General features: G+C 37.9%; 1 protein-coding gene across 1 annotated transcript in view; it reads right to left on the reverse strand.

The window, feature by feature from the left end:
- slc13a4 (solute carrier family 13 member 4) overlaps positions 1-14,412 on the reverse strand; it is a 38,137-nt gene that overhangs the window by 7,488 nt on the left and 16,237 nt on the right. The window contains exons 3-13 of the mRNA XM_023285388.3: positions 14,161-14,297; positions 13,743-13,918; positions 12,452-12,515; positions 11,023-11,062; positions 10,812-10,898; positions 10,472-10,656; positions 4,607-4,726; positions 4,244-4,345; positions 2,826-2,927; positions 2,133-2,251; positions 862-983 (exon numbers count right to left, since the gene is read on the reverse strand). Of these exons, the coding sequence (XP_023141156.1) occupies positions 862-983; positions 2,133-2,251; positions 2,826-2,927; positions 4,244-4,345; positions 4,607-4,726; positions 10,472-10,656; positions 10,812-10,898; positions 11,023-11,062; positions 12,452-12,515; positions 13,743-13,918; positions 14,161-14,297 (1,254 nt within the window). The remainder of the gene's footprint in view (positions 1-861; positions 984-2,132; positions 2,252-2,825; positions 2,928-4,243; positions 4,346-4,606; positions 4,727-10,471; positions 10,657-10,811; positions 10,899-11,022; positions 11,063-12,451; positions 12,516-13,742; positions 13,919-14,160; positions 14,298-14,412) is intronic.

Below are 14,412 nucleotides of genomic sequence, written 5' to 3' on the forward strand. Positions count from 1 at the left end.
TGTCTCGTGTTTTTGATGTTTTGTTTCTGGTTTTTGTCGTTTTGTGTTTTGCTTTATTCATCATTTTGTGTATCATGTTTGTCATTTTGTTTCATGCTTTTGTCATTTTTTTGTCTCATTTGTGTTGTTTGTCCATTTTTTGTAGATTTTTTTGTAAGTTTTTTGTCTCTTGTTTTGTTTCGTGTTATCTAATTTTTTCGTCGTTGTGTTTCTCCCTTTTGTCATTTTGTGTCTCATTTTTGTAATATTTTGTCTTGTTTAGTTGTTTTGTCTTTTTTTAAGTAAAATACGATATCATTCAGTTCCAGATACCTGTGACTAAATGTTTATGCCTTTATAGACACTGTGATCTGTAAGTTGTAACATGTAAATGATAAACTGAGGCATAATATTGCACAAAATTGAATTTAGTTTTCTTCAGAAATTTCAGGTGGTAAAAAGTTAATTCCTTAAATGTGAACATTTTCAGAATGTACTTTTTTGAACTAAAACAAAGGAAAAATTTGGAGTTGTGGTTTTTCATAGGTTATTATGGTGTGATTTTACTGGTCCAGCCCACTGGAGGTCAAACTGGGCTGAATGTGGAACCTGAACTAAAATGAGTTTGACACCCCTGGTTTAGGTTGAATATATGTTGTGTTTTTGTCTGTTGTGACTGATGAAATAGAGTTAGTTTCCTCGTCTATTAGTGCTGTTCGTCTGCTTGCACAGTAAAAGGCTGTAAATTAAGCAGTGCACTTTAACCCACCTTTTTGTACTGTTTGTGTAAACTAGTTTATATCCAGTTATATTTCCAGAGACAGCAGGTAAATCAGAGGGCAGTACAGTACACTATTACAAGAACACACCCAGAACCATTACCTTGCAGCCAGCCGCCAGTGCATAGCCTCCTCCCACCAGGATGACGATCTCCCACGGCATCAGTCTCTGGAAGTCCTTCCAGGTGATCATAGGAGCCAGAGGGTCCGACTCTGAGTCGTCATCTGATGGTTTGAAACCACAGAAAGATGCCATTATAGGAGGAACATCTATGGTTCCTATTCACAAGAGAGTTAAACTGGTACCGTATTCCTGACTGTAAAACTATTTGTAATAATTTTATACATTTTGATATTTTTCACAACATTATTACCATTTTAATTGTGTGTATTGTACATAAGTATGATAGAGACTTTTTAGGAAGACTTTATTTTGCAGGTGGAGGATTTCATAATTATGTCCTATTAACTTCCAAAACACAACAATCCAATATTGGACTGATTACAGGAAAATTACGATCTCAAGTAACTATATATTTATCATTCATCCATTATTGAAGGCTTTATTCTCTAAATAATATGTTGTTGCTTGCATCTTTTTCCATTAAAGCTTTTTTACAATGTATAAACTCAAAACTATCCAGGCCATGCAAGTGATTAATACCAGATAATTGTACTGGTTAAATACTATATTCTATTTGATTAATAGAAAATAATCAAAAAGTAGAGTTCTGATAAAGAAATGTCTTCAAAATGTTTGTAAATTTACAAAAAACAACCCATTAAGCAAAGAATTAAAGTAAGTACATGTCTGAACTACATATGTGTGCCTGGGTTATGGTCGGGGTCTTTCAGGTTTTCGTGTTTTGAGGTTAGAGTCAGTACTAAACCATATTGTGCTGAGGAGCATGAAACTGTAAAATACAAGTTTCCAAGTACTTTTCAAAACACAACACAACCGTAGAAAATCGGTGTCTGAGGTTGAACTGTTTATGTCTGACCCAGTGAACCTCTCAGGCAGTAAATCAACCTCTAGAGGCTGATGATGCAAACAAGGACCTCTGGAAAGAACAACAGTTTGGAGCATATCTATTTGTCACAAACTGTGCCATTATATTTTGTCAGTAAAAAAACAAAGATGCAACTATTAGGTTTTTCTCTGTTGTTAAATGAATCCAACGTTAAAACAATAAAGCAGCTGTAGGTCATTTTTTGGTTTCTGTTGCTGATTAAAGCTTCTATGAAGATGTGATCAGACAGTCACAGTAAATCTATGAATGGCAACAAAGCTGGATCTGCAGTGCTAAACAACTTTACTGACAAGATACCCCAAAAGTTATACAACTGCCAACTCCAAGAGTGCATGATTGTGACCTGAGTTTCTACAGCTGGAGGAGGAGGAGGAGGAGGAAGAGAAGGGTCTCCTGGCAGGGATGAGGAAGAGCAGAAAGCCCAGAAGGACAGACACTGTTGCATCGGTTCTGTAGCCTTTCCTAAGAGGGAAAACAGATGTAAAACACATGCAAAAAATGTACATTACAGTTCAAAAGGTTGAGGTCACCCAGGTAATTTCATGAAAACTCACACTTTTATCCATGTGCTAACATAACTACACAAGGGTTTTCTAATCATCAATTAGCCTTTCAACACCATTAGCTAACACAATGTAGCATTAGAACACAGGAGTGATGGTTGCTGGAAATGTTCCTCTGTACCTCTATGGAGATATTCCATTAAAAATCAGCTGTTTCCAGCTAGAATAGTCATTTACCACATTAACAATGTCTACACTGGATTTCTGATTCATGTCATGTTATCTTCCCTGGAAAAAAAATGCTTTTCTTTCAAAAATAAGGATATTTCTAAGTGACTCCAAACTTTTGAATGGTAGTGTACTTATCTGAAACAACGTGTTTATTTAGATGCCATAAAGTTCAGTGTAAAGTGTGTGTGCGACATGGTGCAGACAGCATTAGTTACTGAAAACCGGCGCTACAGACAGTGAGGCCACCAGTCACTGACACTTCTCAGTTTCTACGGCTGTATCGCAACATTTTAAGTACTAACTTTTCAAAGAGAGACGTCCAACCGGGCACGAAACCAGGCTCTCTGGTGAACCACAGCAGAGTCATCAGGATGAAGAAAACACCGGTCACCACCTCTGGATAGCTGCAAACCACAGTAATGCGTCAGCAATGATTACAGGATGATTGTGCCACAATATCACATCTGAGTGTGTCAGTTAGATGTATACATAAACTGTGTACACGCAGGTCTTGAACTTGCACGACCTGATCACATCCTTTACTCAGGCTAAACAATCACATGAAAATTTAGAATTTTATTAGACAAAAGCTCTCAGATAAGTGTTCTGTAAATCAGTGAAAAGTGTATGCAGCTAGATATTTTTGGTGTTTATAAACAAAATGTAAAAATGCACATGTATGTAAAACTTTCAGTCTAGTTTCCACTGCAGTTAGGCTGAAAAACACCTGAAGATGGTAAGCTATCCTCTAAAGCTAGGGATGGGTATCGTTAAGATTTTATTAGTACTACTACTTTCACTGATACTGCTTATCGGTGTGGTGTTTGACGGTATTCTTATCAGTACTTTTTGATTATTTTTGTTGGTTTGTTTTGTTTTCTAAAGAGAAAATAATGAAACAAATTAAGAACTGAATAAATATTACTTAATTTTCTCGATCGTATTAAAAATGTATGTAGACACTAATGTGTTGATGGGATGATCAGAGTACTGTGGACAGTGTCAAGGATTTTATTCACAGAATAAAACATGATGCAACGTGTTTCATTAAACTGTCCAGCATTATGTCAGAATTTAAAGCTCCACATTGCACAGATATTCAGTTATTATCAGTACATTGTGCTGATAAAACCTGCTTCACTTTTTACTGTTAAGTATAAAATGAATGCAGGATTTTGACAGCATTCTTACTGTGCTTTTAATAGCTCAGTGAAGAAAACTGTACTTCTTCTACCACTAACACCAATGTTCAGGCAGATAAACAGTGAAAATAAAGACAGTTTTGTCTGCAGCTTCACTAAATCCTGCTGCTTTGTGCTCTGAAAGTGAAGATCAGAAGATGCTCTGAATTTCAGACCCTCTGGCTCGCAACACGAAGTTATAGACTCTGACAGACAGAACACTGTTTTGGAATTAGAAAGCAAAAGTGCAGCATGGACACACACACATCAGACTCATGTCTTATAGTGATGAGACTGAATTTGCAACACAGCGATCTTCTTACTTTCTACAGTACCGTTAGCAGAACGATTAACATCAGAGCTTATCAATCTTTTGGAATTTAAAAATTTCACACCATGGCTCATTTAATACTGGGGCTCGGTACCCATCCTTGCCTAAAGCTGTACATTTTTGTTATATCACCTCAAACTATCCACAGTAATTGACAATTAATTGTCAGCAACAGTCAGGGAAGCTTGAAAAAGGAGTCCACACACACCTGATGGGTCCCAGTTTTGCATATTCCTCATGGATCCTCCTCTCTGAAAGCATCTCTCTCCTGGTTTTGCGTTTCTTACTCAGCGAACATGTTTCTCTGAAGCTGAACACACAGTAATAACGACATCAACCATACGGTGACACAGTCGTTCTGTTATTTCTCATCTGCAGCCACAGGACACTGAACAGCACTGCAGCAACATCCAGACACAGGGATTACCATGAGTCCATAATAATAACATGTAGAGGTGTACAAGTAGGAGACGCATCGCTGTAATCACACACCTGGACATGATCATCACTAGAACAACTAGAAGCACAGTAGGTCACAATCTGGACGACTCACACCAACACCGTTACTCACTTGCAGCCCAGGAAGAGGAAGTGCAGCCACAGCCAGGTGAGGACCAGCATGATGATGGCGATGGGGAAGCTGAAGATGAACCATGTGCCGAAGTTGATCACCTTCGCATCTGGATAACGACTTGAAATCGAAAGGCACAGAAAGAGAGACACAGAGTTAGTTTAGGATATGTGTCGCTCTGTATGTTGTTGTCTCTGAACATGTAAGACAACATGGTTGTGAAAAGAGGACTGATCCAATGCATGCACTGGAAAAAACACCCCTCTCAAAACAAGAGAAAAAAACTTATTTCAAGAACTTTTACCTTGAAATAAGTGAAAAAATCTGCCAATAGAACAAGTGAAAAATGGCTTGGTAAGATTTCTTGAAATAAGATATGATATTTAGAATAATGAGAACTTAAAATTAGCTGGGAAAACCTATTTTAAGCTATATTTTACCAGGATTGTCAAGCTTAAGAACCTTAAAATAAGCCACACATGCTAAAAAAAATAGCAGTTTTTCACTCAAAATTCAATTTTTGCTTTCATGTAACTTCCTAATTTGACATGTATTAACCCTCTTGCTGTCCTCATTTACGGGCACCACAAAATATTCTTTTCTTGTCTGAAAAAAATCCAGAAAAATCAACAAAAAAATTCCCCACATTTCTAAACATTTGCAAAACCTTCAGGAAGAAAATTCCAATAATTCCATAAAAGTCTCCCTTAGAAGTGTTTTTTGAAAAATCCCTCAAATTTGGCAAGAAAGTTCTTGTAAATATTTTCAAAAAATGAGTAAAAATCTTCCAAAAAATCCTAAAAATATCTAAAGTGATTACATATATTTCAGTGAAACTTCTAATATTTTTTTCACAAAAAAATCAACCAAAATCCAGCGAATTTCGCTGGATTTTGGTTGATTGTATGTGAATGTTCTTAAAGAAACTTTTTTAACGATTCTTTTTTCCCACCAAAAAATGTTCAAAGACTTCCCAAAAATGTTGAAAATGTGGACATCAGAAGTTACGCTATGAAAATACATATTTTTTCCACATTTTCAAACTTTAAAGCGGGTCAATTTTGACCCACAGGACGACACGAGGGTTAAACTTATTTTGAGTTTTCTTGTAAAATACAATTCAAAACAAGATAATTTCAAGATTGTTTGACTTAACAAGATATTTAAGATGCATTGTCTTTAGACAAGTCCCTCCATCTTGCTGAAATGTTACTTGTTAAGTGAATTTATCTTAAATCAAGTGGGATGAGACATTTTGACTAAAAATAAGACAAATAGACTTGGTAAGATTTGGAGTTTTTGCAGTGTGATCTCCGTTTATAAGAACAATAGCAGTAACTTTAGCACAGAACTCATCTATCATTTGTTAACAGCAACATTTATTTGATGTTAATGTGTCATATATTATTAGGCTCTGTGGAGAAAGGCCGGAACACTCCATTATGTCTGACCAATCAGACCAATCAGATTTCTTGGTTATCATTTGATAGCAACAGCTGGAAGCAGACTTTTTCCTGTTCTATTTCCAAGTTTTCAGAGAGACTGGAATTATGTGTGAAGCCCAACTCTTACACTACGGTTCAAAAGTTTGGGGTCACTTAGAAATGTCCTTATTTTTGAAAGAAAAGCAGATTTCTTTTCAATGAAGATAACATTAAATGAATGATAAATCCAGTCTAGACATTGTTAATGTGGTAAATGACTATTCTAGCTGGAAACGATTTTTAGTGATTTTTAATGGAATATTTACATAGGGGTACAGAGGAACATTTCCAGCAACCATCACTAGAACACAACTGTACATACATCACTTGAATAAAAGTGAGTTTTAATGGAAAACAGGAAATTGTCTGGGTGACTCCAAACTTTTGAACGGTAGTGTATCTTCTCAATTGCTTAAGTAACTTTGTAATTACACTGATTTCTATGAAGTAATTACATTCTTCAAAATTTGAATTGCTGCATCATAAAGTCAGACATCTCTGGTTAAGATCATGTCGGACCCCTGCAGCAGAACGTTTATCACTGACCAGTTTTTCAGTCGCTTTTACAGTTTTTTTTAAAGGTTGAACTTCATGACCACCGACAGCACTTCTACTGTTAAAAATAGACCCATATCAGGGTTAAAAATAGCATTTAACCTCCGTCAGCTGCCTACCTTGACCCTGTCTCTGTGTTGTGTCGTGTGTTTGCTGTGATTGCCAGCTGTTGTCAGTCCCATCTAGCACAGCTGACCGTCCACACTGATAACAGGTGAAGTCAGTGTGAGTGTCGCTGGGATGAACTGTGACAGTAAAACCCACAGGAATAATCACAGAATGACCTGGTTTATTTAAGTATAGGATGGGACAGAAGCCATAGATGGTCACCTAGATTCTCTTAAGAAACTCCTCTGTCATCACAGTTGCAAAATGCACATTCAGTTGTGAAATGTGTTGATTTGTAAATAATGATTGAAGGAAAAAGAATTTCTGGGTTGTCACGTTGTGAAAAAATCCCCCTAGCTACTGTTAAGTCTCCCCATGTATCACACATCTAACCTCTAACAATATAATGTGTTACCGTTTACATCCACAAATTTAATAAACTCCTTTAAAACCTTTTATTAATCGATAATTAACAGGCATATTTGCAAACCACTTTCTAAAGTTAGCTGATGCCTTATTAAATAACTATAAATCCATGGCCTTTTATTAATAACCTGACTGTTAACAACCCCAAAGTCATTCTCACTAATGGATAAAAAAATAATGAAAAGCATTAGTAATTGTTTTAGTAAAGTATTAGTAACAAGAAAGACACTTAGAGAGTGCAGTATTCTGCCAAGGCTGCTCAGTCGTTGTACGATTTCTGATGGATTAGTCCCGATAAGTCCGCAGCGGTAGATTTGTAGTAGGATCGCAATCATGTGACCATGAGCAGGCAGCTGATGTAGTGTTCACTTTGTGTCATGGTTTTAATTGCCCCCTGGGGACAAATAAAGTTTCCTGAATCTGAATCTGAATGGTTACAGTGATGCCGTGCCGCTAACAGACAATGATACAGAAATCTTTAACAAATCCGTGGATCCAGACTATAAGTCGCATCACTGCCAAAATCTAATCACTTGGTCCTTGTGTCATTTATGACGTTCCCTGAAAATTTCATCCAAATCCGTTACTCTGTTGTTGAGTAATGTTGCTAACAGACAGACAGACAGACAGACAGACAGACAGACAGACAGACAGACAGACAGACAGACAGACAGACAGACAGACAGACAGACAGACAGACAGACAGACAGACAGACAGACAGACAAACCTACTCCATGTACCTTGGCGGAGTAAAAAACACCAACCTCATGTGGGCACTACAGTAAAAATCAGGGATCATCAAAGTCTGTACACTTGATCATCTGGGGACCATGAATGTCCATAAAATTTTGGGAAAGTCAAAAGTTTCTGAGCTATTTCAGACTGGGATGAAAAATGCCATCCATTGGTAGGAAACGAAAAATGAATAAAATTCAAGTATGAAGCTATTCTGAAGTGTCTGAGATTTCCCACACATCACAAAAACACATGGGCTATTAAACAAAAGCAACTAAATTCAGAATATCCTGTTGACAACATAAATGCCTCTTGCTTTCCTGCACGAGATTTATTTGATGATAAATTAGAAAATAATCTGCTTGCATTCAGCTAAAATTGTCACTATCAAATCTGAATTTGTTGTTTGCTACCATGACCCATCAAACACGACATCCTGTTCACTGTCCAACTGCTAAAGCACAGTTTCTGCAAGTATCTTTATTCATAATCATATAATTACTGATAAATAAGATAAGGTTTCAGGAAAAGGACAACAGAAGTTATGTTTCCTCACAATGCTTGGTATTCATGTGTCACCTCAACTGTCTGCTTGTTAGGACATGCAAAGTCAAGTTGTTTTCTTGTTGTGCGAGCATGGACACAAACACTTGCACCAACTGACCTGAACAAACGTACACACAAACCTATTTACCAGGAGTATTTACCCTAATTCAAGGAGGTGACCTCAGGCTAGTTTTGTGCTAAAATAATGCTAAGACGTTCAAGTGCACCAGTTTCACACGCGATTGGACTTAAATTCAAGCTTCAATGTACATTTTTGAGATTTTCTTATTCACTGGTTGCCTGATTGTTGTTCCTGTTAACATCACACTAGGATTACAACTACTACCTCACACACAAACTCACATATACACAGAATCAAAACCTGACCTTTGCCCAACAGGCTGCGACATGAAGGAGGCCATTCTGCCGGGCTTAAAGCAGCGGCTGGAGGAAATCGGCTCTGCCAGGACTGTAGAGGCTGATTAGTTTGAATTCAGACCCCAGGTGGCACCCAGACACTGAGTTAACATAAACCGTTTCTGTCCAGCCAACACAGCAGCCAAGAAATCAATCAAGCTGGAAATATGCTTTAGAAGGTGTCTGCATTCGTCCTGAGCTCAAATAGACCAAAAATCTTTCTAATGCTATATCAGAATAATTTGTAAAGCTGCTTTAACATGTTTTCTTTTCGGGTACTTTATTATGCAGTGACAGTGGAGAGCGAGTGAAGAATACTGAGAAAAGAAGATAAAGGAATCACAGCTTATGGTCTCCATCCAAAAATCAAACCAGGGACTCACTGCTCAGGACATTTGCATTATTGTGGAGTGTAAACTAACCACTCAGCTATTGGGTCGCCTTAAGTAACTTTAGTATTCATTTTACTGTCAGCGAATGGTGAATTTTTATTTAATGTACACTACCTGTGAAGTGAAAACCATTTCAGATGACTACCTCATGAAACTCATCCAGAGAATGCCAAGAGGGTGCAAAGCAGTAATCAAAGTAAAGGGTTGCTACTTTGAATAATCTAAAACAGTGTTTCTCAACTGGTGAGTCGCGACCCAAAAGTGGGTCGCGGGGCCGTTTTTGGTGGGTCGCGAGCCTTTTTCTAAAAAGAGAGAAAAATAAAAATAAAGATAATCCAATTTAGTGGCGAGTCATTGTAGTTCCCCTCCGCACCCGCAGGGGGTCGTCGTGTCAGCAGCGACCGGTGAGGACACTCGTATTACTGTAGAAGAAACTGCATGTTTTCATAGCAACAGCAGCAGGGCTAAACGCAAGTACGACAGCGAGTACATTAAATATGGATTTTCCTACATCGAAGACAAAGGAGTCCAAAAGCACGCATCTGAATAAACTTTTCGAGCGGTTTAGCGACTACTTTCCCGATAAACAACCCGAGGACGACTGGGTGCGCGACCCGTTTGGAATAAACATGGAAAGCATCACGTTGCCTAGCAGCGATGAATGTCAGCTGGTGGAGCTATCATGTGACCGCACTCTCAGAAAAAAATTCACAGAGGTAAGCCTTTCCCAGTTCTGGTACAACGATGTGATGAGAGAGTATCCCTCCATTGCTAGTCGAGCTGTAAAAATCCTCCTACCATTCAGCACCACATACCTCTGTGAATGTGGCTTCTCAGCTCTTGTTCAGCTGAAAACAAAATACCGAAATAAACTGAACATTGAGCATGACCTCAGAGTTGCTTTATCATGCATACAGCCAGATTTTGAGACTCTTGTAAAGGCCAAAAAGCATCCTCAGCTAAGCCATTAGAACTTCATGTAGTTTAGATTCTAAAATATAAAACGTTTTGACTTATTTCACGCTTTTTTGTTTGCTATATTTTCCATATGTGTTCATTCATAGTTTTGATGCTTTCAGTGAGAATCTACAATGTAAATAGTCATGAAAATATAGAAAAACCATTAAGTGAGAAGGTGTGTTAAAACTTTTGACTGGTATTGTAGGTGTGTACAAACATGTGCTTGTGTGTGTGAACCTACGTGTTAAACTGCTCAGCAAAGATGAGGTTGGTTGACGTGCCGGTGATGGTGATGAGTCCTCCGATGGTGGCAGCGTAGGTGATGCTGAGCGACAGGCATTTACAGATCATGTGATCCCTCTTGGTGGGATACTGGGAGTCTCTCCTCATCTTCACCCGCTTCACGTTTGGGATTTCAATGGCAACCTAGGAAAGAAAAAAAGAGCGTTGTTGATAAATGGAAATGGTTATTTGAATTGAGCCTAACTGGTGAGGAATGGGGGCTGTTTCTCATTCTTATTTTTTGCAGTCTTACTGTTACAGACCAGCCTCATTAATCTCTTCAATAATGTGTTACTAACCTGTGGCAGATGTCCATTGGTGTGTGTTATAAAATCCTGGTTTGAGATCGGCTTCAGACCCAAACCGTTGACCTCACCAGTCTGTGCCTGACAACAGGACAAAGACACAGAGATAAATGGTGAGTCCACTTATAGTACATGGATTTTTCTGCTGTGCTGCTAATTTTCTGGCTTCTTTTTCACACACAAAAGAAGCTTTGACATGTCTCACCTCACTTAGTGTAGAAAGCTCCTGCTTGGTGCAGTCATTGCTGGAGAAAGAGAGAAGAAGAGAACAGAAAATTAAAATGCCAATCTTGGAGATCTCCAAGACCGCTTTACTCTCCTTGGTGGTATCCATGGCAATAGCTGGTCATTTCAGATGAGTTTTTGAGCATCATTTTCCAGAGATTCAAACACCTGGGCCATGTCTCCACAGCAACATTCTTTGTTTGTTCAGCATTAGTAACTTGTAATACTAGAAGAGGAAACAACAGTACGTCTCTTCACACGCAGGTGGGTTAAAGTCAAGTCTGTGGTGTTAGCTCCAGCAGAAGGATGACTGCTGGCTGATGGAACATGCTTTGTTAACTCTACATGACTTGTGATCTTGTGCATAATGTCTACAGAGAGTGTCAAAGAATTTTCATCAGTGCATCAAAGTCTCCATCTCCGTTGTGTTACCTCATTTGGGGGTTGATATTGACTTTACAGATTTTATGTTAAAGAAAATCTTCACAAACGCCCCTTTCAGCTAATAAGAATTAACAACAGCTGCCAGATGAGATTTGCATTATTACAACAGTAGCCATCTCTTGCTAGGAATATAGTGAAGAAACATATCTGTGCAATTGAAATATAAAATTTACTTTAAAAAAATGTAGACAGAAGAAAATGTTCATTTGATTTGATTAGTCTTCAGCCACATTTAACACCGTTAACTGCAGTAATAAAAGCCAAATACAGAGTTGTCAGTTGTTAATCTGTCCTTCTGTCAATGCAAATTCACATTGTTTGGGTGTGAGGTATAGCACCAGACCCATATTCTCTAAATGAAACTCCTTAGTTTACTGAATTTAGTAATTTATTGCAAATTCACACAATCATTTTCTGAGGGCCGAAAGAAAGTGTATGAATGACAGAAGCCTCTTCAGGCCAACAGCTCTAGTTGGACGTAACCAAGACTGTGGTACACACTGAGAATTGGTAAAGTGAAGAAGGAACGTAGGAAAATTAAATAATACCATACCACATACACCACCATTCAAAAGTTTGGGGTCACTCAGACAATTTCATGTTTTCCATGAAAACTCACACTTTTATTCATGTGCTAACATAACTGCACAAGGGTTTTCTAATCATCAATTAGCCTTTCAACACCATTAGCTAACACAATGTAGCATTAGAACACAGGAGTGATGGTTGCTGGAAATGTTCCTCTGTACCTCTATGGAGATATTCCATTAAAAATCAGCTGTTTCCAGCTAGAATAGTCATTCACCACATTAACAATGTCTAGACTGGATTTATCATTCATTTAATGTTATCTTCATTGAAAAAACTGCTTTTCTTTCAAAAATAAGGACCTTTCTAAGCTTGTAAACAGGAGTGTATATATTGCACATACAGTATGTTCACACAAAAACACACACCATACATACCTGTTGTTGCGATACAGCAGCTCTAACTGGTTCTTGTCCAGATTCTCTTCTTTGCCTGAAACGCCTGCAGACAAAACAATCATCATCACAGTGCAGAAGAAGAACTGCTTCAGAGAGATGAGAGAATTCTTCTGTTACAGCTGCATTTCATCCCACTTATATATCAACAGTGTTGCTATAAACATGTTTAATGTCAGATTTTTTTTCAGGGAAGATTTAATAGTTCAGTGTCTCTAGAAATGGGCAATCAGGCCAACAGAGTTTATCACCATTTTTTGGGAGTAGAATCGAAATTAACACTTTGAATCATAATTCTTGACACAAACTTAGTTGAACTCATGTGATTGCATGATTATTTTGACATACGGTTGCTTGGATAGAAAACCTGTTGCTTCAAATCAAGGCTAAACGTCCATCTTATAAATCTAGACTTCTTTTAGAATGTTGGTCTGTCATGCTTTTAAGTTACACCTCTAAGATGATTAATGTATTTCGAGGTACCGTGATATACTGATATTAACAATAACTGGGATATTGATGAAATGAAATATTAATATCATGTGAATAATAGACATATGATAATATTCAATAATCAAGCACTAGTAAGTATGTGGTTGACATTTTGATTGATATACACTACCAGTCAAAAGTTTGGACACACGTTCTCATTCAGTGCTTTTTATTTATTTGTATTATTTTCTACATTGCAGATTAATACTGAAGATAAACACTTTTTTGTTTACAATATAATTTCATATGTATTCTTTTACAGTATTGACGTTTTCAGTATTAATCTACAATGTAAAACATAGTTAAATAAAAACTACTGAATGAGAAGGTGTGTCCAAACTTTTGACTGGTAGTTTATGTATGAACCACATACAGAAAGGTTACAGTTACAGACTCTCTATACAACTGTATGTTGACTGTAATTTACCCCAAAAGACACAAAACACATAATCAACAAAGTTAAAGATGAATTTGACTGATATCGTTTCACAATTTCTTTAAAAATTTGCAATGACATTGTTCTTGTGAATTATTGTTGCCACTCTAGTTGCGTAGTGAAAGTCTCATATTATGACAGGCATAAGTGCATCCAATGACTGCGTCCTAATTGTGTCACAACCAATCACGCCTCTGCTTAGTTTATGTGGAGTACAAACGTTTGGACAGCTATCTTATAAATTTACTTTATGACACAATTGCACTATTTCTCTGAAAAGCAGATTATACACCAAATTAAGATCGCCCACTCCTATCTTCCCTGTAGTGCCAAAGCCAGACGTACCACTGTCCTCCTCAGGGGCCTCTCCTGTCTCAGAGTCATCATGGCTGTCAGCCAGACCGGTGCAGATCAGCTGCTGCAGGACGGCCTCCGCTATGGGCATCACCATGGCTGTGGTGGACGTGTTGCTGAGCCACATGGACAGAAACACTGTGCAGCACATGAAGCCCAGCACCAGCCTGGACGAGAAAGAAAGAAAGAGAAAGAAAGAAAGAAAGAAAGAAAGAAAGGGATGCTACTGACCAGCATGTATGTTTGTGTTTTACATTTCTGTGGAAAAAAGACCTGTGAGCTTTAAAACCTGTGGTCAGTCCTCACTTCATTAGTCTCAACTAAGCACCAGTATTTAGTGTGTATATATCTGTAAGCTTATTATGTTAAGGTTAGTGTAAATGTGTGAAAATGCATGTGTGATGCTCACATGCCAGGCTTTGCTCCTGCAATCATCACCATGCGCAGAGCGATGCGTTTGTGCAGGTTCCACTTCTCTATGGAGGCCGCCAGACAGATGACTCCCATCAGCAGCAGAGTGGTGTCTTTACAGTACTCTGCTGCCACCTGAACACACACAGGCACAAAAATGTCTTGCTTTCATTTTATACCAGGAGCTCAGATCACTTCACGTGATGTAAACAGGTTTATGAACCTGCTGATGGGATAAAATACGGTTTAG

This window comes from Amphiprion ocellaris, chromosome 21 (assembly GCF_022539595.1).
Source record: "Amphiprion ocellaris isolate individual 3 ecotype Okinawa chromosome 21, ASM2253959v1, whole genome shotgun sequence".
NCBI classification, from domain to species: Eukaryota; Metazoa; Chordata; class Actinopteri; family Pomacentridae; genus Amphiprion; species Amphiprion ocellaris.